The sequence below is a fragment of the Myotis myotis genome, unplaced genomic scaffold (assembly GCF_014108235.1).
Source record: "Myotis myotis isolate mMyoMyo1 unplaced genomic scaffold, mMyoMyo1.p scaffold_m19_p_7, whole genome shotgun sequence".
Lineage (NCBI taxonomy): Eukaryota > Metazoa > Chordata > Mammalia > Chiroptera > Vespertilionidae > Myotis > Myotis myotis.
The window spans coordinates 3,445,001-3,471,723 of NW_023416379.1; the positions used below are offsets into that span (position 1 = coordinate 3,445,001).

The 26,723-nt window shown below is 54.6% G+C and overlaps 1 protein-coding gene across 1 annotated transcript in view; it reads left to right on the forward strand.

Moving 5' to 3' along the window:
- PLG (plasminogen) overlaps positions 1–26,723 on the forward strand; it is a 44,570-nt gene that overhangs the window by 9,108 nt on the left and 8,739 nt on the right. The window contains exons 4-15 of the mRNA XM_036317897.1: positions 404–518; positions 2,809–2,948; positions 7,736–7,856; positions 9,293–9,411; positions 10,503–10,665; positions 11,544–11,689; positions 13,728–13,887; positions 16,345–16,532; positions 18,953–19,101; positions 20,629–20,722; positions 24,465–24,585; positions 25,936–26,010. Coding sequence (XP_036173790.1) covers positions 404–518; positions 2,809–2,948; positions 7,736–7,856; positions 9,293–9,411; positions 10,503–10,665; positions 11,544–11,689; positions 13,728–13,887; positions 16,345–16,532; positions 18,953–19,101; positions 20,629–20,722; positions 24,465–24,585; positions 25,936–26,010 — 1,591 coding nt within the window. The remainder of the gene's footprint in view (positions 1–403; positions 519–2,808; positions 2,949–7,735; positions 7,857–9,292; positions 9,412–10,502; positions 10,666–11,543; positions 11,690–13,727; positions 13,888–16,344; positions 16,533–18,952; positions 19,102–20,628; positions 20,723–24,464; positions 24,586–25,935; positions 26,011–26,723) is intronic.

Below are 26,723 nucleotides of genomic sequence, written 5' to 3' on the forward strand. Positions count from 1 at the left end.
CTCAGGACAGTCAGGGCGCTCTCCAGGCCCCTGAAAAGCGCACTGCCCCCCCCCCAGCCTGGAAGCCCTCTTCCCGTCCCCCTCACGCGCTCACACGCTGTTTATTGTCTGTCATACCTGTCACCAAGGGCTGTGTCCTTGATCGCTTGCTGTTGCGGCGCCCTGACTCCACTGTTCCCCACTCCGTGTGCCCCCAGCACCCAGCATGGCGCCTGGCACACAGAGGGGCTGTCACTTTGAATAAACCTATGGAAGCACCAAACAGCTTTGCTAGCGGCACCTCACCCAGAGCCATGAAAGGTGACCTTGGGTGGCAGGACCACCGTGTCCTTTCGCTGCACGGGACGCAGGGCTCGGCGTGACCTCCCTTGCGAAGGGACTGACCGCTGTGCGGTCTTCTCAGTCTATCTTTCAGAGTGCAAGACCGGGAACGGAAGGCGCTACCGGGGGACGGTGTCCCAGACGAGAAACGGGGTTGCCTGTCAGAAGTGGCGCGACCGCTCTCCACACGTCCCCAAGTAAGGCTTTCTCTCTCCGCTGTGCTCACCTGCTGCACTTAGAATGACGGCATTCCCTCCAAGCCCCCAGGATAGGTGTCCGCACAGGCACAGAGGACCTCACTGATCTGAGGCAGATGGTTCCACTAGTTATAGCCCCCCCAGGGCATGCTTGTGCCCCATCCACTCCGCACACATGCTTTTCTGGAAGCCCTAGCTCACAGAAGGATGCCTGGGAAGAACAGAACCACCAAACCACGGGTTCTAGGCTGAGTCTGAGAGACCAGAGATGGCCACGATTAGGATGCAATTAGCTGAAAACTAACGTATCAAATGAGAACTCTCACCTCAACATTGTGGAGTGAAAGAGGAAATGAAATATAAACGAGCAATGGATTCTCCCACAAGTCGCCTATTTCTTTTAGTGTCATTCTCACTGTACATTTCCCAGGGAACATCAGGCGGCACTAAGTTCTTGGTGACAAAGCTCATCCAGTCAGAGCTGGTGTCTATGGCCCCACCCCGTTCCCAACAAATTGCCTTGACTGCCTCCCGTGAGATGAGCAGACCTCATATTCCTGGGACATGAAGGCTTATGGGGGAAAAGCAATGGAACCAAATGGCTAAATCATAGGCTGTCAGGGGCCTTGGAGATAGTCTAGGCCCGTGGTCGGCAAACCGGGGCTCGCTAGCCACATGTGGCTCTTTGACCCCTTGAGTGTGGCTCTTCCACAAAATACCACGTGCGGGCGTGCACGTACAGTGCGATTGAAACTTCGTGGCCCATGCGCAGAAGTCGGTATTTTGTGGAAGAGCCACACTCAAGGGGCCAAAGAGTTGCATGTGGCTCGCGAGCCACAGCTTGCCAACCACTGGTCTAGGCCAAGCATGTCAAACTCAAAGGCTAACACAGGCCAAATAAACAAGGTTTAAGTTTATGTGGGCCTCAAACAAACACAAGCTTCAATTTTCATAGAAACATAGGTTTCTTTCAAAAGGTATAGTATAAAATAGAACAAGAGCAATGATAAAATTCATGTTTTCTTCCATACCGTTATATTGGCTGGGCCGCAAAAATATTTGTTGTGGGCCACATGCGGCCCATGGGCCACATGCCTCGTTTATTGGGCCCGTGTTTGCCTTTGCGTTTGACATGCTTGGTCTAGGCCAGTGGTCGGCAAACTCATTAGTCAACAGAGCCAAATATCAACAGTACAACAATTGAAATTTCTTTTGAGAGCCAAATTTTTTAAATTTAAACTATATAGGCAGGGACATTGTTATTAACTTAATTAGGGTACAGTGGGGCCTTGCCTTACGAGTGTCCCGACTAACGAGTTTTTTGAGATACCAGCTGTCTCTCCGTCGATTTTTTGCATTGAGTTGATAGAGTAATTTGAGTTAACGGGCTCCTGAACGAGCTCGGTTTCGGAACGAATTAAACTCGTAAGTCAAAGCCCCACTGTACTCCTAAGGCGTAGGAAGAGCCGCATTCAAGGGGCCAAAGAGCCGCATGCGGCTCGAGAGCCGCAGTTTGCCGACCGCGGGTCCCGGCCATCTCTCCTCTGGCAGGTGAGGAAACCGAGGCTCTGCCCACCACGCAGGCGCAGGAGGGTCCAAAACAAAGCCTGACCTTCGGACCCCAAGTCTTGGGCTTTGGGTCTAACCTGTTTCTCCACACGGCAGCTCATCTCGAGTTGAAAGTTAGCTCAACTCCCCGACCCCACACTCCCCCTAAATCTGGCTGCACTTCAGAGAGAACCCGGCTTGGGGGATCTGACGGATCTGACTTAATTCTCGAGATGCTACTTACTAACTGTTCCAACTAAGGCAAGGCCTGTTTGGTTTTCACTGCTGCGTCTCCGTCGTCTCATCTGTCAATAGGGCTAACATCGCCATCCTGGTGGGGTTTTCATTAGGGCTACACGAGAGGACGTAGACAAAGAGTGTAGTGTCACCCGGAGCGTGGTGTTCACTACCATCGTTTTCACAGAGAGAGGCCGTGACAGAAGCAGGCATTTGGGATGCACGAGAACCCGGCAGGATGGAGGCCTTGCTCCCGCCACCTGTGCAGACAGTGTGTCCTCCTCCTGAGACGTGACTGTGCAACTAGGAATAACGGGAATGTTAGCGCCTGGGCGGAAACAGCCCAGAGACAGAGACGGTGGCAATCGGACACCACAGACCCTTGGGCTCTGGGATGGCAGGGCCTTGACCTCCGGATGGGAACCGGAGGCTCCTCAGTCTGCGTGGCTGGTCACGTGCTGACGTTTAGGAGGCAATCAGAGTGATTCCTTCCCGTCCCGCCCAGGTACTCACCCACGAGCCACCCATTGGAGGGGCTGGAGGAAAACTACTGCCGGAACCCCGACAACGACGCGGAGGGGCCCTGGTGTTACACCACCGACCCGGCCACCAGATTCGACTACTGCACCATCCCTGAATGTGAAGGTCAGGAGCTGCCGCAGACACCCTCCCGTCTGCCTTCCCCGCATGGCAATGTGCTGTAAAGCGATTTCCCACGGGGAGCGTGTGACCGACCCCTTAGCGCCGTGTTTGACACGGCTGAGTCATGCAGGAACCTCATGGAAAGGGTCAACATTTGCTCAGACCCCCTAGTATTGACCTGAATTATTTTTAGGTCACGATGCGTGAGTGCCTGTACACAGGCTCCTTCAATGTGTACAAATATTTAAAAAAAACAAAACTAGATGTAAACTCTAGACACAAACTTCCTATGCTTAAAGCTCAGCACACAGTAGAAAGACAAAAACAGATTTGGGGTAATATAGTTGGAATAAAACCGCAAAATCAATACAATTCAAAGAAACGGTGGTAATATGGAGACTTTGTTGTTGCACTGAAGCTAAGCTAAGAACCATTTTTAAACCAGCGAATCGTTATTTTAATGAACCAACCAATTGGATAGCACATCCCAGCAGTCAATGCTAAAAATTACAAACATCCTACTGAAAAACAGTTCTTCATTTCACATTTCCTGCTCCACTGAGTGGGGCGAGGGGGTGGGGGCGGGGGACTGTGCAGCCACCTGGCGGTGCTCCCACCTGTGGCGGCTCAGTCCCTGTCACTTTACCCACCTCCGCCCTGGGGACTCTTTATTTGTACACGGTGCTATGAGGTCATTCGTCCCTTAGTTGACATGAACACATCATTTTTCTATCAGGTCTGACTCTTTTTTTTCCTTATTACTCCATAAAACTTAAAGTCACATTGACCCTGCTGGGCCATGTCATTTCAAGAATTCTAAATCAAAGCTCCTGTTTGTAAATAATGTGAGAAAGCGGAGAACAGCCAGGCATGCTTCTCACTCCTACAGAAAGAGAGCTGCTGTGGCTGGAGGTGAGCACTGCCCCCAGCGAGTCAGGAGCTCAACAGACCCCAGCGCTCGGATCCTGGGAGGATCCGTCACCCAGCAATCGGATAATGGCACAGACGCGTTTAAAGATCCTCCTGGAAACGGAGACACCACTTTTAAAAGTCCCAGCAGAGAACTGACAGGCTCCGAGAATCTGTGTCCCCCTCCCCACCCAAGGGCTACTGCATCCCAGCTCGAGGACATGCCTTCATGGAATTTCTGAAATTGGTTGTGACTATAATAGTCAAGGGGGTCTTGACCAAAATATGCTCATTTTACCATTTGAAAGAAAGAGTGGCATTTTAGGTTGTATCAGAAAATTGAGTCTTTGGTGCCGATTTTATTACCAAGTGACTATCGGATAGCACATAGGAACAAGGGGCTAGTGACTGTGGGACAGCACATATGAACAAGGGGCTAGTGACTGAGCTAGCACGTAAGAACAAAGGGCTAATGACTGTGGGACAGCACGTATGACCAGGGGTTAGTGACCGTGGGACAGCACGTATGACCAGGGGTTAGTGACCATGGGACAGCACGTATGAGCAGGGGTTAGTGACCGTGGGACAGCACGTATGAGCAGGGGTTAGTGACCGTGGGACAGCACGTATGAGCAGGGGTTAGTGACCGTGGGACAGCACGTATGAGCAGGGGTTAGTGACCGTGGGACAGCACGTATGAGCAGGGGTAGTGACGTGGAGCAGGGGGGTTAGTGACCGTGGGACCAGCACGTATGAGCAGGGGTTAGTGACCGGGGACAGCACGTATGAGCAGGGGTTAGTGACCGTGGGACAGCACGTATGAGCAGGGGTTAGTGACCGTGGGACAGCACGTATGAGCAGGGGTTAGTGACCGTGGGACAGCACGTATGAGCAGGGTTAGTGACCGTGGGACAGCACGTATGAGCAGGGGTTAGTGACCGTGGGACAGCACGTATGAGCAGGGGTTAGTGACCGTGGGACAGCACGTATGAGCAGGGGTTAGTGACCGTGGGACAGCCACGTATGGCAGGGTTAGTGACCGTGGGACAGCACGTATGAGCAGGGGTTAGTGACAGTGGGACAGCACGTATGAGCGGGGTAGTGACCGTGGGACAGCACGTATGAGCTGGGGTTAGTGACCGTGGACAGCACGTATGAGCAGGGGTTAGTGACCTTGGGACAGCCCGTATGAGCAGGGGTTAGTGACCGTGGGACAGCACGTATGAGCAGGGGTAGTGACCGTGGGACAGCACGTATGAGCAGGGGTTAGTGACCGTGGGACAGCACGTATGAGAGGGGTTAGTGACCGTGGGACAGCACGTATGAGCAGGGGTTAGTGACCGTGGGACAGCACGTATGAGCAGGGGGTTAGTGACCGTGGGACAGCACGTATGAGCAGGGGTTAGTGACCGTGGGACAGCACGTATGACCAGGGGTTAGTGACTGTGGGACAGCACGTATGAGCAGGGGTTAGTGACCGTGGGACAGCACGTATGGAGCAGGGGTTAGTGACCGTGGGACAGCACGTATGAGCAGGGGTTAGTGACCGGGGGACAGCACGGATGAGCAGGGGTTAGTGACCGTGGGACAGCACGTATGAGCAGGGGTTAGTGACCGTGGGACAGCACGGAATGAGCAGGGGTTAGTGACCGTGGGACAGCACTGATGAGCGGGGGTTAGTGGACCGTGGGACAGCACGTATGAGCAGGGGTTAGTGACCGTGGACAGCACGTATGAGAAGGGGGTTAGTGACCGTGGGACAGCACGTATGAGCAGGGTAGGACTGTGGGAAGCACGTATGGGCGGGTTAGTGACCGTGGGACAAGCACGTATGAGCAGGGGTTAGTGACCGCGGGACAGCACGTATGAGCAGGGGTTAGTGACCGTGGGACAGCACGTATGAGGCAGGGGTTAGTGACCGTGGGGACAGCACGTATGAGCGGGGGTTAGTGACCGTGGGACAGCACGTATGAGCAGGGGTTAGTGACCGTGGGACAGCACGTATGAGCAGGGGTTAGTTGACCGTGGGACAGCACGTATGAGCAGGGGTTAGTGACCGTGGGACAGCAGTATGAGCAGGGGTTAGTGACCGTGGGACAGCACGTATGAGCAGGGGTTAGTGACCGTGGGACAGCACGTATGAGCAGGGGTTAGTGACCGTGGGACAGCACGTATGAGCAGGGGTTAGTGACCGTGGGACAGCAGTATGAGCAGGGTTAGTGACCGTGGGACAGCACGTATGCGCAGGGGTTAGTGACCGTGGGACAGCACGTATGAGCAGGGGTTAGTGACCGTGGACAGCACGTATGAGCAGGGGTTAGTGACCGTGGGACAGCACGTATGAGCAGGGGTTAGTGACCGTGGGACAGCACGTATGAGCAGGGGTTAGTGACCGTGGGACAGCACGTATGAGCGGGGTTAGTGACCGTGGGACAGCACGTATGAGCAGGGGTTAGTGACCGTGGGACAGCACGGATGAGCGGGGTTAGTGACCGTGGGACAGCACGTATGAGCAGGGGTTAGTGACCGTGGACAGCACGTATGAGCGGGGGTTAGTGACCGTGGGACAGCACGTATGAGCAGGGGTTAGTGACCGTGGGACAGCACGTATGAGCAGGGGTTAGTGACCGTGGGACAGCACGTATGGGCGGGGGTTAGTGACCGTGGGACAGCACGTATGAGCAGGGGTTAGTGACCGCGGGACAGCACGGATGAGCAGGGGTTAGTGACCGTGGGACAGCACGTATGAGCAGGGGTTAGTGACCGCGGGACAGCACGGATGAGCAGGGGTTAGTGACCGTGGGACAGCATGGATGAGCAGGGGTTAGTGACCGTGGGACAGCATGGATGAGCAGGGGTTAGTGACCGTGGGACAGCACGTATGAGCGGGGGTTAGTGACCGTGGGACAGCACGTATGAGCGGGGGTTAGTGACCGTGGGACAGCACGTATGAGCAGGGGTTAGTGACCGTGGGACAGCACGTATGAGAAGGGGTTAGTGACCGTGGGACAGCACGTATGAGCAGGGGTTAGTGACCGTGGGACAGCACTTATGAGCAGGGGCTAGTGACCGTGGGACAGCACGTATGAGCAGGGGTTAGTGACCGTGGGACAGCACGTATGAGCAGGGGTTAGTGACCGTGGGACAGCACGGATGAGCAGGGGTTAGTGACCGTGGGACAGCACGTATGAGCAGGGGTTAGTGACCGTGGGACAGCACGTATGAGCAGGGGTTAGTGACCGTGGGACAGCACGTATGAGCAGGGGTTAGTGACCGCGGGACAGCATGGATGAGCAGGGGTTAGTGACCGTGGGACAGCACGTATGACCAGGGGTTAGTGACCGTGGGACAGCACGTATGAGCGGGGGTTAGTGACCGTGGGACAGCACGTATGAGCAGGGGTTAGTGACCGCGGGACAGCACGTATGGGCGGGGGCTAGTGACTGTGGGACAGCACCTATGAGCAGGGGCTAGTGACTGTGGGACAGCACGTATGAGCAGGGGTTAGTGACCGTGGGACAGCACGTATGAGCAGGGGCTAGTGACCGTGGGACAGCACGTATGAGCAGGGGTTAGTGACCGCGGGACAGCATGGATGAGCAGGGGTTAGTGACCGTGGGACAGCACGTATGACCAGGGGTTAGTGACCGCGGGACAGCACGTATGCGCAGGGGTTAGTGACCGTGGGACAGCACGTATGAGCAGGGGTTAGTGACCGCGGGACAGCACGGATGAGCAGGGGCTAGTGACCGTGGGACAGCACGTATGAGCAGGGGTTAGTGACCGTGGGACAGCACGGATGAGCAGGGGGCGAGCGGTGTTCCAGGCGTTCCTGGGGGGCTCTGGTTCACACTTCTCCCTCCTCCCTGCCCGCCGCCCAGAGGAGTGCATGCACTGCAGCGGGGAAAACTACGAGGGCACTATCTCCAGGACCAAGTCAGGGCTCGAGTGCCAGGCCTGGGACTCGCAGACGCCGCACGCGCATGGCTACATCCCCGCCAAGTAAGTCCCCGGAGACAGACTGGGTGCTCGCGGCTCCGCAGCTCCAGTGTTTACTGCTGTTGAGGTGTTCATGTCCCTCGAGCAGCGAAGGAACCTGACGTTTCCGCGTCTCCCTTTGCCGCTTCCCACGCGCCTGCAGAGCAGCTCCCGCTCCCGCCCTGGTGGGTGCAGGGAGCAGAGGCCCGTGGCTGTCGGACGCGCAGGGTCTCAGACCCTCGGCCGTCTCTGCCGGAACCGGTCCTGGCCGATGCGTGAGCGCATGGAGAGCTGCGAAGCCCAGATCCGCGGGCTGGGGTGTCCCCCGCTCTCCCCTCTTCTCTCCACTTCCCCCTCTCCTTCGTTCCAGTGAAACTCCAGGCTCCCTGACCCACGACCTGAGGATGGGGGTTATGAGCTCTCAGTGTGTTCCTCTCAGTGCGCTGTTTCCAGGCAAGGATCCTAACTTTCACTAGATTCCCCAAGGGGCCAGGGATGTGCAACAGGAAGGGAGTCCCTGGCCTAGCAATCCTCCCCTACTTCCCACGGATTGTTCCGGAAACACCCCCCTTCCGTAGCTGCTTCTGATCTTTCTCTTCATTCCATGATGATGGTGGGACCTACTGCGACTTAAGAAAACTTAGAAAAAATGAGACTGAGCCCAGAGTTCCCTGTGGAAAACAGCTCCAGGGAACCGTTGTACCTCCCATTCCGAACAGTTCGCGTCCAGGAAATAGAAGAAGATTCCCGAAGCCACTGCTGTTGGCTCAGTCGACCTGACCTAGCACCGGGAGCCTCAGACAGGGACGTGAGCCAAGCCAGAGGGCCCAGGCACGGCTCGCCTCGGGGTCCCAGCCCAGGGCCCACTGAGGGCTCCCTGCCTGCACCTGGGGCCAGGTGCTCACGGGAACACAACGCGCCCCTTTCCGCTGCTATGAGCTCAAAGGCTGGCGGGACCCCAGCCTGGCAGACCAGCGGGTCGGCTCTTCAAGCTCTGAAGATGGCAACTAGCAAGTTCCTTGTGTTTTAAAAATTGCTCTTATTTGAAACTGCATAACTGGAGTTTGCTGACATCAGCTTTCCAGGAGGCCAACATGCTAACGTCACTAATCCTGTCCTGTGGCTTACACATGTGTAAACCGCCGGGAAAGTAGCCCTCCGGCCCCTGAGCGCATCTTCCTCATGAGACCGCCATCTCTTCGAGGTCGGCCTTCTCCCTGTCGCCTCCCAGGGTGCTTGGTGGTGCCTGCAGGTGCTCCCTACCTGCTCATTTAAAGTGATTCTTAGCTGGACATGTTCCGTGCTATTTTTTATTTTATTTTTAAAAACATGGAATGCTCCACGAATTTGCATGTCATCCCTGCGCAGGGCCCAGGCTAATCCCTGGACCGCTCCGGTGTTAGTGTGTGCTGCCGGAGCGAGCGCTGTTCATGCCATTAAACTCCTCCTCGCCCATCCAGGTTCCCAAGCAAGAACCTGAAGATGAATTACTGCCGTAACCCTGACGGGGAGCCCAGCCCCTGGTGTTTCACCACGAACCCCAACAAACGCTGGGAACTCTGTGACATCCCGCGCTGCAGTGAGTATGGCCCCACCCCGTCCACGGACCCTCGGCCGTTCTGCCCTGGGAACCAAGAGAAAAGCAGGGCCCCATGATGCTGTGGGGTTTGACTGCCCTTGTCAAACAGTCTCCTGGCTCCTCCAGGGAACTGTCTGAGCATCCATTGCTCACAGGTTCTGTGGGGTTTTCCTGTCAAAGACCGGCATGTGGGCTCGGAAGGCAGCTCTGTGGCCTTCGCGGGGACATAAGACCCGTGCTTCCTGTCCACGCGTCTCATTTGCACCCAGAGTTCTCTCTGGCTGCTGCTCTGTAACAGGCGTTGCCTCTGAGGTCTGTCTCAGAAGGGCCACCTGGGAGTGGGCAGTGGGAGAGGGGAGCCCAGGGCGGAGGGTAAACCGGCTCACTTAGCAGAAAAGACCCAGAAGAAACACTTTTGTGAGCCTTTCCCTCGATGAGAGTGGGAAGAAGGGACTGGAGGTTCAGACAAGGGCGGCCATCAGGAGTTAGGGGGGCTCGCAGCCCGGGGGGCTTCCGCCCTTGGGCCTGACAGCCTTCCGTCCAGCGGGCACGGAGTCCCCTGGGCACTCCCCTTCTTCCTGACGTCGCTCTCTCTTCTTGTCATCTTTTTTTTCTTCTTCTCTCGAGAATTTTGTGATTCTAGAAGCCCACGCTCTTTCTTGGAGACACATTTTGGCTTCTTTCCATGGCCTTTCTGTCGGCTTCCTGGGATGTTGGGCGGCATCTAGCTGTGTTCACTTGGGGAATCATTTATTCTTCGCAAAGGAGGTTGTGTCGCTGGTGCATGTGGAGATCTGGGGTGAGGGTGGCATGTCGATCCCTACATGTATGACAAACTGAGAAAGAAGACAGAAAGCAGCATGCACTCCGAGGGCCTCGTTCCTGGAGGCGTTCCTCGTGAGGTGGTCTCGTAGGCATGACTCTACCAAGTCAAATTCTCCTAAAAACGATAAACCACTTTCCAGTTCCAAAGCGGGGGAGCAGCCAGCGGCCAGACTGACGCTCCCAGATCCAACTCCCCACCCCAGCCCTGCCGCCTGTGCCTTCCCCATTTCAGAACCACTCACGGCCATTTACTGTCCCTATTCAAGCAACCCCCCCGCCGTCCACCGGCCCCACATACCAGTGTCTAAAGGGCAGAGGGGAAAGCTACGTCGGGAAGGTGGCCGTCACTCTCTCCGGGCACACGTGTCAGCGCTGGAGCGAGCAGACCCCTCACAAGCACAACAGGACCCCGGAAAACTTCCCCTGCAAGTAAGTCCAGCCCGGCTCCGGCCCTGCGGCCGAGCCAGGCGTGAAAGCCCACTGACCTGGCTCGAGCTTGAGCCACTCCAGGTGAAGTCCCTGCACTGACCACGGGCCAGTGCTGTGCAAGGGGATGGGTGAGTCAGCCCTGACTCCCGAGACGCGGGTTCTCGGCTCCAGCAGCGGATGCTGTTAGAAATGCAAGATCCTGGGCCCTCCCCCAGGTCCGCTCAGTCAGATCGCAGAGCAGCGGGTGTGGAGAACACGGAAATCCCAGGGCTACGCTGGAGAGACTTGTTGTTGTTGCTAATCCGCACCAGAGGGTATTCTTCCCATTGATTTAAGAGAGAGTAAAAGGGAGGGGGGAGGAAGAGAGAGCGAGAGGGAGAGAGAGAGAGAGAGAGAGAGATGTGAGAGAGAGACATCGATTGGTTGCCTCCCTCACACACCCAGACCGAGGCCAGGGATTGAACCTGAAACCCATGTACATGACCTTGACCAGGAATTGAACCTGCGACCCTCTGGTCCAGGGCCAATGGTCTAACCTCTGAGCCACACCGGCCAGGGCTGGATATGCTGTTTGAGGCAGGACCACTGTGGGAAATCCCCATGTGCTTTAGCATCCAGCGCCATGCCCAACACACAGCAGAGCTGTTTTGCTTGGTGATCCCCAGTCGAGGAATACATTTTAACCATTGACCCCAGAGAAGCATTGGCGCCGTAATTCTCTGGGGTCCTAAAGAGCCCCTCCTCCGCTCATGTGCCCACCTACCCTTCAGGAGGATTAGCTGGCCAAGCGTCCAATATCCCTGTTAACCAGCCTGCGCGCTCCTTGTCATGTCATGGAGCCCGTGTGGAGGGCGGAACTCACACCGCGTCTTTTCCAGAAACCTGGAGGAAAACTACTGCCGCAACCCTGATGGAGAGTCGGCTCCGTGGTGTTTTACAACCAACAGCGAAGTGCGGTGGGAGCACTGCAAGATCCCGTCCTGCGACTCCTCCCAGGTGCCACCGGAGCAGGCGGAGGCCACAGGTAGCAGAGGGGCTGAGCGTGGAGGCTGACCTGTGGGCCCCCGCTCCCGCGCTTTGACTAGGGTTGTGTTCTGCTCTGCTCAGAGAGCGTGCGCCGGGTGTCACTTACGTTAAACCTGTGGAGGCAGTTTCCTGGTGGAAGGAGGGCCTTCTTGGTGAACGTGTCCTGTGCTCTTAAGAAGGAGGAGACTTCAGCTGTTGGTGGAGAGGGTTCCATAAAGGCAGCAGGTCAAGTTGATTGCACTGGTTTGCACTTCTCAGTCCTCACTGATCTTCTTCTTTAAAAAAAAAAAAAAAAAAAAATATATATATATATATGTATATATATATGTATATATACATATATATGTGTGTGTGTGTGTATATATATATATATATATATATATATATATATATATATATACACACATACATACATATATAATTATATATACATACTAGAGGCCCGGTGCACAAAAATTTGTGCACTCGGGGGTGGGGGGTCCCTCAGCCCAGCCTGTGCCCTCTCGCAGTCTGGGACCCCTCAGGGGATGACCACCTGTTGGCTTAGGCCCGCTCCCCGGGGGATTGGGCCTAAGATGGCAATCAGACATCCCTCTGGCAGCCCGGCAGCCCGGCAGCCCTCGGGGCATGTTGACTTGCCAGCGGGGAGCAGGCCTAAACTGCAGTCGGACATCCTTAGTGCTGCTGAGGAGGCAGGAGAGGCTCCCACCACCACCACTGTACTGGCAGCCATCAGCCTGGCTTGTGGCTGAGAAGAGCTCCCCCATGTGAGAGCGCCCTGACCACCAGAGGGCAGCTCCTGCATTGAGCATCTGCCCCCTGGTGGTCAGTGTGTGTCATAGTGACCAGTCATTCCCAGTCCTTCTGCTGTTAGGGTGAGTTTGCATATTACCCTTTTACTATATAGGATAGAGGCCTGGTGCACGAGTGGGGGCTGGCTGGTTTGCCCTGAATGGTGTCTCGGATCAGGGTGGGGGTCCCGCTTGGGTGCCTGGCCAGCCTGGATGAGGGGATGATGGCTGTTTGCAGCTGGTCGCACCCCCTTCAGGGTGGGGTCCCCACTGGGGTGCCTGGCCAGTCTGGGTGAGGGGCTGAGGGCCGTTTTCAGGCTGGCGGGTGACTGAAGCTCCCAACCTCTCCTTTTTTTCTTTTTTTTTCTTTTTCTTTTTTCTTTTTTTATTCTGGGATTTATTTACCTTCTATGGCTGTCACTGGAGCTGAGAGCCGGCTTTAGCTCTGAGGCTCAGCTCCAGCTCTGAGGCCTCAGCTGCTAAAAGCAGGGATCTGGGTTTGTTTGGCTTCTATAATTGAAACACTGTTGCAGCTACAGCTCTGAGGCCTGGCTGGGTGAAAGCAGGTTTCTGGGGTTTGTTTAGCTTCTATAATTGCAACATTGTTTCTTAGAGTGCAAGCTCAGAGCCCAGCAGCGGCAGGCGGGGAACCTTGGCTTCCTCCTTCACTGGAGCAAGCAAGCTTCCTGTTCGCTTCAGCTGCCTGGCTGCCGGCTGCCATCTTGGTTGGCAGTTAATTTGCATATCGCCCTGATTAGCCAATGGGAAGCATGTCGGAGGTATGGTTAATTACCATGTTTGTCTATTATTAGATAGGATATTTTTAATATATATTTTTATTGATTTCAGAGAGGAAAGAAGAGGGAGAGATAGAAACATCATAATGAGAGAGAATCATGGATCGGCTGCCTCCTGCACACCCTCTACTGGGGATCGAGCCCACAATCCAGGCCTGTGCCATGACCAGGAATCGAACCATGACCTCCTGGTTCATAGGTTGATGCTCAACCACTGAGCCAAGCCAGCTGGGCTTCCCCAAGTTTTACATTAAATATTTACCTAAAAACCGAGGTCGTTAAAATTCTGGAATGTTACGGATCCGCTATTTCCTTTGTGTGCCCATCTGCCTGCTGACCAGGAGCAGTGTGAACACACATACAGAGGCTGCTGTTCTGGGACTGTCACTGCTTCACACATCTCTCCGTCCTCGTCATTATTCACTGACTTCTTCCACTTCCTTTTCAGTCCCACCCGAGCAGACCCCCGTGGTCCAGGAGTGCTACCACGGCAACGGGCAGAGCTACCGCGGCACCTCCTCCACCACCATCACGGGGCGCAAATGCCAGTCCTGGTCATCTATGACCCCACACCGGCACTCGATGACCCCAGGCAAAGTCCCCAACGCGTATGTCTTTGCTTTTTAACGGTCAGAGGAGCCACGGCTCACTTGGGCTGGTTAGAAGGGACTTGTTTACGCTAACTTCTTAGACCCAAACTTCTCTCGGCTCCAGAATGCGAGGCACAGTATCTCGGGTGCCTCGTTTTTGAGCAAAAATTCCCCAAGAAGAGAAGTTGGAGGAGGGCTGTCTTTCCTGAGCACTTTTGTAGAAACCGGGGGGTTGGGACGTATGGAGGGGTCATGGTTACACGAGTGGAAAGTTCAGGAAGACACATGACCTGATGATTAGCAATGGAACCACCCACAAAACCTGCTTCCACCAAGGCTGCCGTTCAGCTGTGGCATTGGGTTATAGCCACTGACATGACGTCTGTGTGGGCCCCTGGGTGGCGGTGTCTACAGTCTGACCTGTTCAGACCCATCGGGGCCTGAGTGTTATGGTCTGAGGGGACCTGAGGTGCCAGGACACAGAGAGGGAAAGCAGGAAGGCAGACGAGTCAGGGCGTAGACAGGTACTGGTAGGAAAGGCAGGGAGGTGACCGAAGACCAGGGCTGAGCAGACAGCCTTTTTGCCACAAATGGATAAGCCTTTGAACACCTCCAACTGCTCAGCCACCTCTGGCTGGCTTCCTTGAATCGTGGGCCCCAGCCACGTGTCTGAGGTATCTACAGGCATGGCCTCGGATTCCCACATTGCCTCATTGTTTCCGGTAGCCCCAGGTCATGGGTCTAGGCTGGAGAGGGGAGTCCACGGCTGAGAATCCCGCGAGGCTAGGGCAGTGTTCCGGGGAGGCCCTGGGGGACCAAACCACCAGCATCCTAGGTTCCTCACCTGCTGTTTGTTACCCAGCATTTCCCGACTCCTCCGTAAGCCCTCAGCTCCCTCAGCTCCCTGGTCTACCCGTATGTCTCCCTTCGCCCCTCTGTCCCGCAGTTCTTCAGCCTCATCCCGTTCCCAGGCCTGGGTGGCTGCAGCGAGGGAGGTGGGACAGGTCGGGGGAGTGAGGACAGTGCGGGGCGCCTCCCGTCCCCCCAGAACGCATCCCATGGAAACGATGTCGGGCCTGGGAGCTAGTTTCCAGAAGTCCCTCCAGCCCGGAACCCGCTCGATCCACCAGATGGAGTATTTGCAGTTACATTGTGCTCATGGCTTCCCACTGGGAATGCATAGCATTTAACCACAGCAGGAATGAACGGACTGGGAAGGCTGCGGGGCGTGCCATCATTTTCGCTGTCATTTCTTCCTCAGGGAGATACATTCAGTTCCAGCTTTCACAGCCCGATGTGGCCATATATAGAGACACAGACACAGATACAGAAGTATGCGTGTGTGCATAGAAAAAAAATCTAAAACACACACTTCAAAATCCATGTTGGTTATCCCTGGGAAACATAGTTAGCATTCCCAGGGGAAGGAGATATTCTGACACTTTCTTTACACATTTATATGCCATCTTAGCTTTTACATGGAGCATATATTAACTTTTATTTGTTAAATAAAAATTGTGATCTACTAGAGGCCTGGTGCACACATTCATGCACGGGTGGGGTCCCTCGGCTTGGCCTGTAGGGATTGGGCGGAAACTGGCAGTCCAACATCCCCCGAGGGGTCCTGGAGTGTGAGAGGGTGCAGGCCAGGCCGAGGGACACCACCAGTACACGAATCCGTGCACTGGGCCTCTAGTATGCATATAAGATCTTTGGTTAATCTCTTCCTGATCTCCTGCTCTCCCTCCTTCCCTCTGAGATTCATCAGTCTGTTCCATGTTTCCATGCCTGTGCATTGAACGTCTGCCCCCTGGTGGTCAGTGCCTGTCATAGCTACTGGTCGGTCAGCCAGTTGCTTAGGCTTTTATATATATAGATTTAAAAGTTGTTTTGACATTGAGGACCTGTGCTTGTGGCACTGTAATAATTAGCACCTTTCATATCTTTAGTGGAAATATTGCAAAGTCACTTAAGACTTTGTTAAGGCTCTCTCTCTCTCTCTCTCTCTCTCTTTCTCTTGCTCTCCCCCCTCCCCCCACCATTCCCCATTCTAAGCTCCCATGGCCCTTCTTTGCCTCTGGAACTTGTTTCCTGAGCCCATTTCTTCTACCGCTCACTTCGACCACTGCGACTTTCTAAGTAAACCTCCTCTTATTAAAACTAAGACTTTGGCTCTAGCTGGTTTGGCTCAGTGAATAGAGCATTGGCCTGTGGACTAAAGGGTCCCAGGTTCGATTCTGGCCAAGGGCACATGCCCATGTTGCAGGCTCAATCCCCACACACCCACCCCCCAGTAGGGGGCGTGCAAGAGGCAGCCAATCAATGATTCTCTCTCATCATTGATGTTTCTATCTCTCTCCCTTCTTCTCTGAAATCAATTTTAAAAAAAGACTTTGTTAACACAACACTCAGAGGGTGCGGGGTGCCCCTGAGGACTCTCCCCCCCACTCACGCCCTCTTGTGTGGCATTCGCAGCGGCCTGACCATGAACTACTGCAGGAATCCCGACGGCGACAAGGGCCCTTGGTGCTACACCACCGACCCCAGCGTCCGCTGGGAGTTCTGCAACCTGAAGAAATGCTCAGAGACACAGGGGGCTGTCATGAACGCCCCGTCCGAGGACCAGCCTGTCGGTTCCCAGGGCTCTTCGGAAGCAGAAGCAGGTGAGACGTGGTGGCCAGACTGTGCGCTTGGGCCCTGGGACGAAAGCCCGGGGAAGCGGATGGATGCAGAAGCTGGTTGCTATGGGAACCTGAATACATGTGGAAGGAAACCTCTCCTGTCACCGTGGGGGTGGGGCCGAGCTGCTGCTGCTGGTGGACAGGGGGTGAGCCCTGGGGACCAACTGGCTGTGGTGGAGGATGGCATAGTGAGCCGGGGGGTGGGAGGTTGGTAATGCCGGCATTAACTGAAATAGGACATTCTATTTTTAAATTAAAAAAAATATGTTTATTGATTTCAGAGAGGAAGGGGGAGAGAGAGAGAGAGAGAGAGAGAGAGAGAGAGAGAGAAACATCAATGATGGGAGAGAATAATTGATCAGCTGCCTCCTGCACACCCCCTACTGGGGAATGAGCCTGCAACCCGGGCATGTACCTTGACCAGGAATCGACCCTGACCTCCTGGTTCATAGGTCAAGGCTCAACCACCGAGCAACCCCAGCTGGGCTGAAATAGAGCATTCTAGAAAAGCACGTCCCTGCCTCCTCCATAGAGGAATAGAAAGGGTTAATTTGGCTGGGAACACGCTGAATTAGGGGAGCTAGGCAGGCGCATGAGGCTCCCGACAAACACTGCGGAAGTGGCTGTGCGGCCGCAGGGTCACCGGACCTCAGCATGAGAAGGGGCTGTCCCCTGAGGCGGAGCCGAAAGTGGTCCCATCCCCCTGCTCCCTAAGCACCTGGTCCTGTGGTTGCCGGGCAGCAGCGAGGCCTCTGCACCTTCGAGGGGTGGGGATACCCAGGGGCTCCCTCTCCCCACCCACGTGCATGTTGGGTAACGTGTTAGTCGGGTAATGTGTTAGACAGGTAACGTGTTAGACCCCCAATATGTTAGACCGGTAACGTGTTAGACCGGTAACGTGTTAGACCGGTAATGTGTTAGACCGGTAATGTGTTAGGGGTCGCACAGCTCATCTGGCCACTTTCGGGTCTTCAACGCCTCCAAACGGTGGTGCTGAGAAGGACCAGGTTGGAAGTCGAGAGCCTCTCCTCCCTGAGGTGGGTTCGGCTCCCCCACAATGTGGGGGCCTCGCCTGCTCCCCCCGGGACCGGTGAGCCACCTCTCCTTGCTCGGAGTCCCACCTGGGTCCCTCCTGGATAAACCCGGGGGGACCTCCACGGTTCTCCCATGTGTCGGCGCCACAGTTAGTGCATGGGTAACCCACATGCCCCAGTCCTGGCAAATGTTGGGGTGCAGACTGCCCAGCAAGGCCCCCTCCTCACTGTTTGGATTTTCCAAGTGGCCATCAGGGCGCTGGTGCACCGCCTCCCACCCCCACATGGGTCCCACATCCAATTCTCAGAGGGGTCCCGGGGAACCCCCTCCCCGGGTTTGAGATGCGGGACAAGCTTGGGGAAGGCATCCCGTCACCCCGTTACCCTTTTCACCCCAGAGGGTAGGGACACAAAGCACAGCTCCAGCCAAATAAGATTTTCTAGAAGAGCCTTTATGTGTGCACCCCTTTACCCCCTCCCCCCCATGAGAGTGAGGTGCTCCAGAGCCGCCTAGCAGTTCACAACAGCATCTGCCCCGCAAATTCTCCCGGGCGCCGGCCACCACTTGGTGGGGTCAAACCAATGAGCTCAGTGTCCTGGCCCAATTTCCACTCCAGCCCCTGCTCCACGCACGGCTGTTTCCAAGCCCACGTGCATGTTGGGTAACGTGTTAGTTGGGTAACGTGTTAGTTGGGTAACGTGTTAGATGGGTAACGTGTTAGACCGGTAACGTGTTAGACAGGTAATGTGTTAGACGGATAATGTGTTAGACTGGTAACGTGTTAGTTGGGTAACGTGTTAGATGGGTAACGTGTTAGACGGGTAACGTGTTAGACGGATAATGTGTTAGACGGGTAACGTGGTAGTTGGGTAATGTGTTAGATGGGTAACGTGTTAGTTGGGTAATGTGTTAGATGGGTAACGTATTAGATGGGTAACGTGTTAGATGGGTAACATGTTAGTTGGGTAATGTGTTAGATGGGTAACGTGTTAGATGGGTAACGTGTTAGATGGGTAACGTGTTAGATTGGTAACATGTTAGACGGGTAACGTGTTAGATGGGTAACATGTTACACCAGTAATGTGTTAGATGGGTAACATGTTAGACTGTAACATGTTAGATGGGTAACATGTTAGACCATAACATGTTAGATGGGTAACATGTTAGACTGGTAACGTGTTAGACAGGCAACGTGTTAGACGGGTAACATGTTAGACGGGTAACGTGTTAGACAGCGCCCACCACCCCAGCCTGTTGGGCTCTGCACGGTGCACCCACAGGGCCCGACATTGGAGAACCTGCCGCCGCCGTGCTTGTGCCTCCTCCCCGGGTCCGCGGAGCCTGACCTGCGCCCTCTCTCCCCGCAGACTGCATGCTGGGCAGCGGGAAGGGGTACCGGGGCAAGAAGGCCACCACTGTGGCCGGCACCGCCTGCCAGGCCTGGGCCGCCCAGGAGCCCCACAGACACAGCATCTTCACGCCAGAGACGAACCCACGGGCCGGGCTGGAGAAAAACGTAAGCCGCTCTCTGCCTTTTGATGACCGACCTTAGCAAACAGAATCGGTTCTGCTGCGGTGAGGCAGCCTGGACTGATCTTGGGTGTGTGTGTGTGTGGGGGGACCATGCGGGGTTTCGGGGGCCGAGCCTGCAGCAGGAGCAGCACCGGTACCGTCAGCACAGGAGCAGCCCGGCCACCCTGCCGCAGGCCTCACTCCCGGTGCTCTTCCCTCCGCGCTGTTTCTAGTTTCCAGTGTCCACCCTCGACCAGTGGTTCTCAACTTTCCTGACGCCGCGGCCCTTTAATACAGCTCCTCATGTTGTGACCCAACCATAACATTATTTTCGTTGCTACTTCATAACTGTCATGTTGCTACTGTTATGAATTGTAATGTAAATATCTGATATGCAGGATGTATTTTCATTGTTCTCGACCCACAGGTTGAGGATCTAGAGCAGCCGTGGGCAAACTATGGCCCGCGGGCCAGATCCGGCCCGTTTGAAATGAATAAAACTAAAAAAAAAAGACCATACCCTTTTATGTAATGATGTTTACTTTGAATTTATATTAGTTCACACAAACACTCCATCCATGCTTTTGTTCCGGCCCTCCGGTCCAGTTTAAGAACCCATTGTGGCCCTCGAGTCAAAAAGTTTGCCCACCCCTGGTCTAGAGTCTAGTTCCTGGTGATCAATGTGATTCGTGACCTTATGGTCAGACTTTTCTAGGAAAAACATTTGGGTGGGCCATTGGGATTCCCCATAGTAGGATTTCCCAGTCTCTCACACTTCCTTTTCTTTCTTTAAAAATTTTTTAAAAAAGACATACACACACACACACACACACACACACACACATATATATATATATATTTAATTGATTTCAGAGAGGAAGGAAGAAGAAAGAGAGAAACATCAATGATGAGAGAGAATCATAAATCAGCTGCCTCCCTCATGCCCTGCACTGGGGATGGCGCCCACAACCCGGGCATGTGCCCCAACTGGGAATTGAACCATGACCTCCTGGTTCATAAATCAATGCCCAACCACTGAGTCGCGCTGGCCAGGCCGCTCACACTCCAGCTTACTTCAGAGCATGCATAGGAAGGACCAGGAGACACAGCCTCTCGTGGCTTGACCCACGGACGGTGCCCAGCCCAGGGCATCTGCATGTCTGAGCCACCAGCAAGCAGGCTCCGTGGTGACCCAGGCACAGGATGAGTCAATCATGCCCCGTGGTCCTATTGGGCACCTCTACCACCTCCACCCACAGGAGTTCCCTTTTACAGTCTCCACGTTAAGTCCCCTGAGAGGCTCACCCTCCCTCCGGGGCGTGGCCTCAAGGCTGGAGCTCCTTTGGGATAAGGAGACATGACCAATGGGCTGGAATGAGTCAGAAGCATCCTAAAGTTTACACCCCCCGGCCCCCCACAAAGGAGCACTTACCTTTCCTCTTCTGAGGGCAGCATGACTGCCCGTGCCCAGGCCGCCCACTCCCACCCCGTGCATGCAGTCCCCCATCCCTGAGCAGCGCCTCTCTTCCAGTACTGCCGGAACCCTGACGGCGACGTCAACGGGCCCTGGTGCTACACGACGGACCCCAAGAAGCTGTTCGACTACTGCGACGTCCCGCAGTGCGGTAAGCTGGCTTCATTTCTGAAAGGAACCGACTTCTCGGACACATGCAGCCTTGCATCCTTCATGCGGTCTGAGAGAGAAGGGCTTGCAAGCTGGGCTTTCCACTGGGCTGCCCTTCCTCCCCCTGCCCACCCTTCAGCCTCCTCCCTGAGCCCTCTCTCTTCATCATTGAAGATGCCCACCTCAAACATAAGTTATTCTATCTAATAATAGACAAGCATGGTAATTAACCGTACCTCCGACATGCTTCCCATTGGCTAATGAGGATGATATGCAAATTAACTGCCAACCAAGATGGCAGCCGGCAGCCAGGCAGCTGAAGTGAACAGGAAGCTTGCTTGCTCCAGTGAAGGAGGAAGCCAAGGTTCCCCGACTGCCGCTGCCGGCCTCTGAACTGCACTCTAAGAAACAATGTTGCAATTATAGAAGCTAAACAAACCCCAGAAACCTGCTTTCAGCCAGCTGGGCCTCAGAGCTGGAGCTGCAACAGTGTTTCAATTATAGAAGCCAAACAAACCCAGATACCTGCTTTCAGCAGCCGAGGTCTCAGAGCTGGAGCCAAGCCTCAGAGCAAAAGCCGGCTCTCAGCTCCAGTGACAGCTATAGAAGGTAAATAAATCCCAGAATTAAAACAAAGAAAAAAAGGAGAGGTTGGGAGCTTCAGTCACCCACCAGCCTGAAAACGCCCCTCAGTCCCTCACTCAGGCTGACCAGGCACCCCAGTGGGGGTTGTGACCAGCTGCAAACAGCCATCATCCCCTCATCCAGGCTGGCCAGGCACCCAAGCGGGACCCCCACCCTGATCCGGGACACTCTTCAGGGCAAACCAGCCGGCCCCCACCCGTGCATCAGCCCTCTATCCTATATAGTAAAAGGGTAATATGCAAACTCACCCTAACAGCAGAAGGACTGGGAATGACTGGTCACTATGACACACACTGACCACCAGGGGGCAGATGCTCAATGCAGGAGCTGCCCTCTGGTGGTCAGGGCGCTCTCACATGGGGGAGCTCTTCTCAGCCACAAGCCAGGCTGATGGCTGCCAGTACAGCGGTGGTAGTGGGAGCCTCTCCTGCCTCCTCAGCAGCGCTAAGGATGTCCGACTGCAGGTTAGGCCTGCTCCCCGCTGGCAAGTGGACATGCCCCGAGGGCTGCCGGGCTGCCAGAGGGATGTCTGATTGTCATCCTAGGCCCAATCCTCCGGGGAGCGGGCCTAAGCCAACAGGTGGTCATCCCCTGAGGGGTCCCAGATTGCGAGAGGGCACAGGCCGGGCTGAGGGACCCCCCTCCCCCCCCGAATGCACAAATTTTTGTGCACCTGGCCTCTAGTTTACTTATATTCACTTACTTTAAATTATGTATTTGTTGGTTGAATGATTTTAATAATGCATTTCAATTCCACCACCACGTTCAGTTTAGATAAGAAATAAGTAAAAATAAAGAGAAACTTTCGATTCTGTTCTGAATGGAAAACCGGACAGCAGTGCTCTCTGTAGCTACCCTTTCTTAGTGCATCTGTGATGCCTGTTCTGTCCGAGGCTCAGCGGCAGGAACTAAGCTCAGCACCAGAGTAGCATGTCATAATGTTGCGTGTTTCCTGTTTTAAAAGACTTTTCTATGTGGATGCGCAGCACAGGCTGTGACAAAGGGAAAGTTATTTGGAAAATTCAGGCTCCAGGTTTGAGAGAGGGTAGAGCCTCTGGTGGGATGGAAAGAAACCCCCCGCAGTGTCGTTATGAACAATGACTTACGCTCACGTTGCTGAAGGTCTGAAGGGCGCCAGGCAACAGGAGAGCATTTGTTGATCCTGAACTGTCCTGGGCACAAGCAGGTGCCACCAAGGATGGACACTGACCTTTCCTCCTGGACCCTGTGCCCAGCGGAGGGGAGCAGGTGGGAGGCATGCGGTGCAGGCAGTGATGTGTTATCCCTGGGCCCTTGGTGAGTCTGGGAGGCTGCTGGGAGGGCGGTCCAGAGCCTGGCTGGGAGAGGTAATAGTTCAGGTTAGGGAAGATTATCCTTGCTACTTACAATCACATACACACATCTCTCTATATAAAAGCCTAATATGCTAAGTGTCCGACTGATCGGTCGACCATTCAGTCAACTGCTCGACCAGTCACTATGACACACACTGACCACCAGGGGGCAGATGCTCCAACTGGTAGGTGAGCTTGCTGCTGGGGTCCGGCTGATTGGGACTGGGTGAGACGGGCCAGACATGCCCTGGAGCCCTCCCATGGTCCCTCCCTGGCCGGTCAACCTCCCACGGTCCCTCCCTGGTTGGCTGGCTCCTATTGGCTCCAATGGGGACTGGGCAAGACAGGCCAGACATGCCCTGGAGCCAACCTTCCACGGTCCTGCCCCGGCCTCTAAAATATTTCTTCTAATTAATTTCCTTTCAATGTGCACAAATTTGTGCACCAGGCCTCTAGTATGTACATATGTGCACACAGAGACTCCCATTTAAAAATACCCTATTACCAAGTTTTATATATAGCCCTGATGTGAAATTTATACACAATTCACCACATTCATTTTTTTTTATAACAGCTATTTCTCTTGAGTTAATGGTTGCACACAACATTATATTTTCTTACTAGGATTATAGAAGTCTTCATATATGCACACGTTTGCTTTATTTATCAGAAAGTGTGCTTTTAGGTTAGTTTACTGAAAAATATATGGATATGTGTTTTTACAAATTTTGATTGATTTGAATAATGTACTGAACAAGATCATTATGGAAAGATTTGGTGTTCATTTAATAAATGTAGAGCTTAAAAATATACCCTATTGCCTTTCAGCAGGGATGGCACTGTGGTTATCAGAGAGTTGTCCATGGTTCGGTGGAGGTGGTGGTGGTGACAGTGATACGTGGCTAAAGTTATGGGTCAGATTAACAAGGTGTGTCGGTCAAGGTTGTCTAGGCCAGTGGTCAGCAAACCATGGCTCACGAGCCACATGCGGCTCTTTGGCCCCTTGAGTGTGGCTCTTCCACAAAATACCAACTTCTGCGCATGGGCCACGAAGTTTCAACCACACTGTACATGTGCACCCGCACGTGGTATTTTGTGGAAGAGCCACACTCAAGGGGCCAAAGAGCCGCATGTGGCTTGCGAGCCGTGGTTTGCCGACCACGGGTCTAGGAGAAGCCGTCATTCTTATGCCTAACTACACCAATTTACTTCATCGCTTCCCCCCGATAATAGAAAGTGCTTCCATCTTCTTGAATGGAGAAGGTTCTGTGTTGCCTTCTACTACTTTTCAAACTTAGAGAAAGATATTCCAAAACATGCTTATGGGGTGTGTTTTTTTGTTTGCTTGTTTATTTCACTTTTGAAATTGTTTAAGAGCTTTCTTTACTTTTCTCTTTTCTTTCTTTTTTTTTTATATTGAGTTTATTGGGGTGACATTGGTTCACAAAACTATACAGGTTTTCAGTGAACAACTCAAAATATCGTCTGTACATTGCACCGCCTTCCCTGGCCATCACCACCCTGCTCTCTGTGCCTACGTGTAATGTATATACTTGTTGATTTATCCCTTCACCTTCTTCCGTCCAGTCCCCAAGCCCCTCCCCTCTGACAGCTGGCGGTCTGGTCCACGCGTCCAGGCCGCTTGCTAATAGTCTGGGCTTTGAGGTGTCAAACCCTCAGTGCTTTGACGCCTCACGCGCCGTGAGCTGTGTGACAGCACGGTCACCTCTCACTTTAGATGCGACTCTCTTTCCTGTGCCGCAGCGTCCTCATCCTTTGACTGTGGGAAGCCCAAGGTGGAGCCGAAGAAGTGCCCCGGAAGGGTCGTAGGCGGGTGCGTGGCCAACCCACACTCCTGGCCGTGGCAGGTCAGCCTTCGAACAAGGTAACGCACTTCTAGAAACGATGCGTCCATCCTTCTGTGTGAGCCCGCACACCCGTCTGCATCCGCACTCAGCCCAAGCTCAGGCTCAGCGCCGGCCTCTGCACTCTCCTCAGGAGGAAGGGAAGCTAGGACGTAAAGGATTTGCTTTTTCTAGGGTCTCTGCTTTGAAAATAGCCAGAACTGGGGTCTTTTCCTTGATCCGGGCAGCTACCATTAAGGTGTGTAGAGGCCACAATTCCCAGGAGCCAGTATTGCCGGGAAAGTCTTGAAGATTCCTTGTAAGATGAAGAGCAAAAGCTAACTAGAGGCATGTGACAGCTGGCGGGGCACCAAGACCCAATTCCCTGTGGTCCATCACAGACGCAGATTTCAGTGACTTCATTCCGAGGGGCTCACCCGGCTGCGCACACACCTCCTTTCGCGTGGGGTGGCTCCCGCTCCCCACAGGCGAGCAGTGACCAGCTCTGCCCCCACAGAACCCTGGGCAGTCTGGGTCATCATTCCAGTGGCCTCTGCCTTCAGTGGGCTCAGGCCGCCTGGTGACTGGGGAAAGCGCACAGGTGACAGGGCTGCTTCCCGTCTCCTTTCTGCGCCCGGGCACCTGCGCTCGGGTGCGGGCGGCCTCCCCCGCGAGCCTTCCGCCCCGGCTCGCCCGGTGCCGCCGCCCAACGCGAGTCCATGGTTCACGGTGTTGCGCAGCGTTTCTGTCCTTGGCCTCGTCCCTTAGTAAGTGCGCTCTGCACAGCCTCCGCCCGTCAGGCTTCCCGTCGGTCTTCCCACACTGCGCGGTCTCCTCCTGACGTCAGCGGGCCGCCCCCCTCACTGTGCTCCCTTCCTTCCCGCTCTTTCCATGAGCTACCACGTGCCTGGAAGTCCTGGGACGTAAACGATTAGGAGCCATTTCCCCCTGGAGAGGGAATTCTCTCGGGTAAAATCAGCAAGTCCCAGAACCGGGCTACTCAGAGTCACCTCGGGCCGCCTGAGAAGGACTCGCCAGGTCTCGCATGGATCTTGCCAAAAGGAAAGGAAAGAAATGAAAGGGGTGGTTTTGCCGGGTCCCTTCTGTTCAAGTCCAGGGCTGTCCAGTCAGAGCCAAGGGCTCGGGCTTTATGTTGGAGCCCCGTGGGTTTGCTCGTCTGGGGAGAGCTGTCCCCAAGCCTCCCCAGCCACCGTAAAGAGTGCTGCCTGCTGTGGATGGAACCTTCTGGAACTCAGCCCCTACCGTCCTGGTGACGGGCCAGTGGCCTTTCCTTTGGGAACATCGCACTAACAGAAGTAACTGAGCACTGCTTTCGGCTTCCTGTAGACAGAGCATGAGATCTGAACTAAACTCTCGGCCTGTCCCCCCAGATTCCGGATGCACTTCTGCGGAGGCACACTGCTGTCCCCGGACTGGGTGCTGACCGCTGCCCACTGCCTGGAGAGGTAGGTGCGGGGACGGCTGGCGCCAGGACTCGGCTGGCAGACTTCCCGCCTGTGTCCTTCCCTGTCCCCTCCCGCCCTTCCTCCGATGGCCATGACACTGGGCACCGGGGAGTGGGTGTGGAGAGCCTGAGGCAGAGCTGTCAGGGCCATCGGATGGGAGAGGACGGGAGGGTTTCCAGGGGGAAACGAAGGAGAAAGACCAGCTCGGGGGTAGGCAGGAGAGAGCCGTGCGTGGCACGGGCACAGGTGCCCGAGTGACCACTGACACGGGGCCTGCCCTTGTGCTGACTCTAGTGTTGGTCCCATCTACCAGAAGCATCGCCGAGAACATTCCTTAACAGCGAGGCTCGGTCAATGGTGACCTTTCTTTAAAAAAAAAAAAAAAAATTTTTAATTGATTTCAGAGAGGAAGGGAGAGGAAGAGAGAGATAGAAACATCAATGATGAGCGAGAATCATTGATTGGCTGCCTCCTGTATGCCCCCTACTGGGGATTGAGCCTGCAACCAGGGTATGTGCCCTTGACTGGAATCAAACCTGAGACCCTTGAGTCCACAGGTCGACGCTCTATCCACTGAGCCAAGCCAGCTAGGGCCTTTCTTTCCTTTTATTTGTTACTAGAGGCCCAATGCACGAAATCCATGCAAGGGGCTCAGGGGCTCGGCCCTTGCAGCTCCGGCTTCGTCCAGAAGGTTGTCCGGAAGGCTGTTCGGC